The sequence below is a fragment of the Arachis ipaensis genome, chromosome B6 (genome assembly GCF_059453495.1).
Source record: "Arachis ipaensis isolate K30076 ecotype BB chromosome B6, ASM5945349v1, whole genome shotgun sequence".
In the NCBI taxonomy this organism is placed as follows: Eukaryota; Viridiplantae; Streptophyta; class Magnoliopsida; order Fabales; family Fabaceae; genus Arachis; species Arachis ipaensis.
This window is the reverse complement of record NC_142441.1, coordinates 103,885,960-103,892,660: the sequence shown is the minus strand read 5'-3', so window position 1 is coordinate 103,892,660 and position 6,701 is coordinate 103,885,960. Positions and strand designations below refer to the sequence as shown.

The window sequence follows — 6,701 nt, the reverse complement described above, 5'->3', positions numbered from 1 at the left end:
TCATGGTATTAACCTCCTCCACCCCACTATGATCACAATCCCCTTTTTTCCATAGCCAATAATTGAGCACTCGATAGCAATTTCTAGAGAGAATTTAAACTCCTGGTTATTATTTTGAATTTGTGACATTTTCACTAAACTTTGAGAAGTGTTGAATTCCGATTTAGAGCTACAACGAACTTGAGCTTTTAAACTTGTGAAAATTTATAAACCAGTATTTAGCTCTCGTCAACTCCTCAAGGGTGTGGTTTGTCCCTTAGCCTGAGATCTCTTACCCTTGTGGTCGGATTCCAATTTTGCCAATTTATCTTCCAACTCCCTACACCGTCTTACCTCTCGTCATAGGGCTCTTTCAAATTCACATTGTAGCTCTAGCTCGACTTCGAGCTACTCTAGCCAGCCTTGATGTCCATGGACCAAACTCATTAGCTCTATCACATCTCTATCTTCTTAACCTCCAGGTCTATGGACTTTTTATCCCAGTCTTCATCCTCCTTAGTCGTTCCCATCTCTTCCTTTGTCGGTCCCTTTATTTCTTTTCGGAGGGATAATGAGTGTCCGATCATCGTTGATCTATTCTTCTTCTGGGTGTTCTGATTTGGATGTTGTATGTCCATCTTCTGGGTAATTATCCACCATGGTTGGGTGTTAATCTCCAGGTTTTCGGCAACGGTGCCAATGTTCTGATGGTTACCTGAATCCGGTGATTTGGGCCTAAACGTGATGTCCAAACTCCTTTTGTGATGATGCTAACGTCTCCTTCAGTGTGACGTGGTCGTCTAAATTCTTTGGGTGGGAGGAGTGGTACTTGCAATGGACTCCAATACTTAAGATAGCAAATGTTTTAGATAGGTTTTGTGTAAGTTAGAGTTGAGAAATACTCGAGTTTGATGGGGTATTTATAGTAGTAAAGATAAGTTATCTTTCTGTAACTTATCCACCTATCATAGTGGGTGGTTATACTCTCCTTTTATCTAGGGGTTGTTGCGATCTTCGTATTTGAATATATGATCATATTTGTAAGTGCAGTTAAAATTTTGCATATTAAGTCAGTTGAATGAGGTCGAACATGTAGGGAGAGTGACTCTGGGCTCTAAAGTGGGCTTTGGTTATCTCAGATCTAGTTTTGAATTGTGGGCCAAGGTATAAACACTAACCATCTTGAAATATCTTCCATCCAGACGCTCCTCCTAACCACCTTTTAAACTAAAAAAGATAAGATATCTTCTAAGATAAGAGGACAAATACACATATAAAAGAGGATGTAGTCTTCCTCCAGGTAAGGACAAATACACATATAAAAGAGGATGTAGTCTTCCTCCACGTATGATCAACTTTACCCCAATACTCTAATTCCTACCTCTCTAACTTTCTGATTTGGGTATAAGTCATTGCAAGTACCACTTTCTGATTTGGGTATAAGTCATTGCAAGTACCACCTCCCGCTGTTTCAAGAGCTCGCAAGATCCAACCGTTGGCTCGGACGGGTTCCCAATCCTCACCTTCATCAAGTACAGGTTATATCCAAATGATTTAATTTGGTGATTGACCTTTTGTATACATATAACATTTTTTAAAAACAAAATGTCGTAATTATGCCTCAAATCATTTTGACGTGCTTCATTTTTAATGCAAAAATATGCAAATCGTCGTTGAAACCTCTCTTTCAATATTCTCTTCTTTCGTCCTTATTTCAAAGAAAATGTCAAAATCAAATCATTTGGATCCTCACTCATTGAACTGAAGCATCAAGTGGGAGGCAAAGTGGTCCCGTAATATAGAAGAAAACAAAACAAAACATTCTCAATTACATTCAGCATATATTACATGACAAAGGACTTGACAGTTATATTGATGACACATGATCTAAACTCTACACACAGTCAAACACCACACCATATCAGAGTAGTATATGGTCAAATGAAATTCCTAGCAGCGAGTGCTGCAATATTAGCAAGCCATCGGCTATCAACAAAAAGTAAAATTTCCAAAGGAGAAGAGCTTCTTTTGGCCCCTACGTAGCAGGTAGTAGGGCCTATGATTCATTTTTAAGAAGCATCAGTCATGACAGCATCGCTTTTCAGCTTTGAAAGCCAGGCATTGTGTAAAGATGAGTATACATGCATTTTCTCATCTTTTGGACTTCCTTACATTCTGGCCCTCAACCCTGGCCTCCCCTAACCTTGATTTTAGACCATTGCCCTGAACTAGAGGAGGTCTCTCATGGAAGCTGTTTGTGAGGTCTCGTGATGGCCAGGGCTGTGAAAATTGTCTAGTTGGACTGGCATAACCTCTGGAAGATCCAGGCCGGGAACCAGCCAAGATTTGATCCCTTAAGCCTTTTACTGATTTATAGCCTTGCATTTCATCAGCATAACCTTTTCCTTGAGCTTGCTTCTCTAGTTCATAAAACCTGTCCCAGTCAACTCCATCTCCTGAATTTTGAAGCTTCTCAGGTTGGACTACCCGTTCTACTCCATCTGATATACTCCTTTGCAGAGATGTGCTTCTTCTTGAAGCTCTCACAGTAGTAGACCTCCCTTTAACTTCTTCCTCAATTGAATATCTTGGATCAAATCTGCTATCAGAAGGGTAGTTCCACTTAAAGCTCTTGTTGTTGTCCATGTTTAGCTCTATAGAATGTAGATCACTTTCGGCAGATTCTTCCTCACATTCTACTCCATCGTCAACCTCTCCACCATCATCTTCTACATCTTCGGTATGATGGGAACTGAATCGGCTTTTGCCCAGATATGCAGCAATTTCGTCATCAATCAAGTGACTGGAACTGCGTCCTTTTTCTCTAACTTGTTTGTTTCCCAAAAAAGCTTCAAGTTGACTCCTGAGCTTATGAACAGCTGCATTCTTATCCTCAAGCTGATATTTTGCCTCAGAGAGTTTCTTCTGAGCTCTCTCCTCACGCAACATATCAGTTAATTGCAACATTTCCTTTTCTTTCTCTGCATCTTCACAAAGTTTTGTTGACAATTTCTTTTGTTTATCTATCTCGGATTTATCTTCACTAACATCTCTTGATAACTCATCACATACTTGTTCAATAATTTCTCTTGATCTCTTCTCACTTTCTAGTTCCTTCACCACCTTAAGAAGGGAAGTTTTGGTCTCAGCCAGTTCTCTCCCAAGCTTCTTGTTCAAGCTTTCAAACCGTCTCCTAAGCTTCCTCTCTACATCAAGCTCGCCTGCAACAGATTCAATTGCAGCCTCAACAATTTCTTGCTCCTTGCTCTTCCAAGCAGCTTTTTCTTCAGCGAAACACTTCATCAAGTAACTTATCTCGTTTTGATCCGAGCGCTGTTCCTGGATTAGCTGATTGACCTGCAGCCGAGCCCTCTCCAGCTCAGTATGTAAAGCTGAAATAAGCGACATACTGGAGGAAGGGCGATCTTCATGTCCCCACATGCGGTTTATAATTTTGAGCAGTTCTTTGGATGTTGTTAAAGCATTACTAACATCTTTTAAACGTGTTTTAACTCCAACAATAGATGAAGCAGGAGTCGGTGCTCGAGATCTGGTTTCAATCTGCAAGAAAACCAAGATGCATCTATAAGAAAAAAAGTGAACACCTCATATTATTCTGCAGAATTTTTAATTCTCAAAAAGCTAAGTTAAATTATCTTAGTGCATACATAATGCTTGCAATTGTCTCTTCAAATAGGCATGTGCACGACAGGGTGTTTTATGCCAAGGGTACAGTCCAAATAGTATATAAACAATAAAGAACAGCTTCCATCCAAAGTAACCAAAAAAAAAAAAAAAAAACTACAAATTAACTTTGAAGCATTGTTTGACCATGTCACCGTACTGATATGAATAGAGAAGAGGAGGGTTCGCTGGCATGTTATAATTTTTTAAAACATAAATATCATGAAGAGATATTACTGGTCTATTAGAAAATCCACAGTAAAACTAGGAGATGTAATAAAATAGAGTTGAAGGTAGGTCATCATCACTCATCAACAAGGTACCATCTGCATAAAATCATTGGCACCTGCCCAGAATATTAATATGGTAAGTTTGTAACCAGTAAAATTGTATTATGCTCTGAAAAAAAGGGTGTACTATGCTCCTAAATTGACGAGGCATCAGTCATTACACGGCAGAGCCCAGAGAGATAAATGTCAAGACATTAAAACAAAATTAAAACAATATCCAAAGTAAGAAATGAAAATGTGACTTAATTTCGATATTTAATTTGGTGATTTGGGCAGTCCAGTACAGAAACTAAACATGAGTTCAGCTTAATCACAATTCACATGTCGTGATGCAATTGTATTATTCATTTAGATTTAGCAACCCGATGGAACTATTAATGAACTGGATGCATCAAATTAATGCACAATTGCAATGTCATTGCTAGGATTTAGGGAGTAAAAAACATTTAAGACAAGAGAACCACATCATAATTTGGTACAAAGATACCTCCATGAGACTGGCATTACTAAGGGAATCCAAAGGGCCGACATGGTGCTCTGAAAGCCTAGGTGGCCTCTGAGGAACAGATGGAGTTCTTCTATGGCGGCTACCAGTTCCGGATTGATCCATTCTCTACCCAAAAATAAATAAATAAACAAGCAAATCACAAACTTCGTAAGAATAAATTAAATATATAATGACTAGATAGTAGCCATTTAATGCTATTCTGAACATGCTCCACATGTAATTACGTTCAAGATAGCAAGAACAAATAAATAAATAAATAAACAAAAGAGTATTCAGTATTCACCTCGGATACAGGACTGTGCGATGGATCAGACAGGTGAGGAGGCAAAGAACCAGAACGCATGGACCTCGCAATCTTTTCTCTCGCTCTGAGTTCTTTCTTCAGCTTCGAATCTCCCTGCTGCATTTCCCTCACGCTCGGCGAAGGGATCTCGTTCATCTCCCACAGCGTCGCCGCCAGCTTCCTCGCCGACACCGGTGCTTGCTTCGCCTTCACTCCTCCCCCGCCGGACTGCGACGGCGGGTACTTAGGGGAGTCGAGTGCACGAAAAGTCGACGCCGCCGGAGATCTCGACGCCAAGAGCTTCCAGGTTGGGACGGGGGTGGTGGATCCGCCTCTCTTGCCGACGAGTATGGCCCTCTTGAACCTGTAGTTATGGAGCACGGAGGAGGATGACGAAGCCGATGACGAGCAACCTCGTTTTCTGATCTTACCAGGTATCATCATCATGTCCACGTTTCGGTTCTGCCTCGGCATCACGAACCCTTAATTAGTAATTACCATGCGAAAAACGGTGTCGTTTTTGGTGGTTTTCCCCTTCCTCTTCTTCTTCCTACTTTTAGTTTCTTTTTGTCTGACTCTCTTTGTTTTGTGTGGGTTAGTACTTACTGAGTAATAGTAGCTTAAGCTTAGTGCGCTAGATTTGATGAACGCAGCAATAGAGAGAGAGAGAGAAAGGGTGGGGAGCGATCCTACGCGGCCAAGGGTATGGTGTTCGTGACACGTGCCGGGATATGAATGGTGGAATGTGACCGCGTCGGAATCCGATGTGGGTTGATGGCGGAGAAAGGGTATGGTATTATTACGGTGACAACATGTATGCTGCTTTTGGCAGTTGGCAGCCCTTAACTCAACGCCAACTTTGACTTTGACCCTTCATAGTGAGGGAGTTAGTGACCTGGTTCTTCTGTTGAGGTTTAGGAATATAGAGTATGATTATTGATTAGAGCGTAGCCTAGACTTTTTTATGGACTTTTTATTTCAAAAAAATACTAAATGACTATTTGAATTTATTTTTTTAGTTATTATTTAGTTATTAATTTAATTTTTTAATTTGTTTTATATTTTAAAATATTAATAATTAACTAATAACAAAAAACAATAAATTTTAATAATTTTTTAATACTTTTATAAAAAAAAGGGAGCTTAAAAGCACGATCACCGACCGTCCTTGACTTCTTGGAGTTATGAAGGGCATGCAAATTACAGCATGCACGAAAAATAGATTTTTCTATTGGTATCAAGAATATAAATGTAGTTTAAAAACACAAAGACCGATTTTAACGTATATTTTAATTTTAATATTTTTTTTACTAGACAAGAAAGAAAAAAAATAAAGAAAAGACAAATTTAAATTAATTGGCTAAGTTCATGTTTAGGTCTATTAGATATTGAAATTTATTCCAGAATTGAATCTATTCAAATAAATATTCGCATAAAAAACGGTTATTTTGGCCACAAAATTTGTTGAATTATTCGTGCGTTTTTGAAATAAACAATAGAGAATCTTTAATTTTAATCAATGACTTTCAGTATATGTTTTGTCAAATTTCATTTCGAAATATTATTATCTAGTATCTTTCAATTCATTAAAAAAAGGACATCCAAACAGCTCCTTTTGTCAATCACCTCCTAAAATTTACTATTTTAAACTAGAAATAAATATCTAAAAATGGTATACTATTCAGTAAAGAGAACACTTCAAGCTTTCACTTTTCGGTGTAGCCTTTCAACCAATATCCATTAGAGTTATGAAGAATGCAACCAAAATCAGAATAACCAATAGGTACAAAATAGCTAGCATCACAGTTTAATTTAAAAAGAAGAATCCAATACAAATAAAGTGAGAGAACAGATAAAGATTGGTACATAGTGAAAATGGTATGTAGCTTCCTTATTGAATTAGGAACCACCTTATTAGTATTCCAAAAATCATCTAAATTAAATAACCTGCTTCCCC

The 6,701-nt window shown here is 38.4% G+C and overlaps 1 protein-coding gene across 1 annotated transcript; it reads right to left on the bottom strand.

Moving 5' to 3' along the window:
* Window positions 1-1,753: 1,753 nt before the first annotated feature.
* LOC107604683 (golgin family A protein) lies at window positions 1,754-5,675 on the bottom strand. The gene is made up of 3 exons (XM_016306330.3): window positions 4,745-5,675; window positions 4,441-4,566; window positions 1,754-3,540 (listed from the first exon to the last, which is right to left on the bottom strand). The coding sequence occupies exons 1-3, from the start codon at window positions 5,216-5,218 to the stop codon at window positions 2,131-2,133; spliced, it is 2,010 nt and encodes a 669-aa protein (XP_016161816.1). The 5' UTR covers window positions 5,219-5,675; the 3' UTR covers window positions 1,754-2,130.
* Between the last annotated feature and the right edge of the window lie 1,026 nt (window positions 5,676-6,701).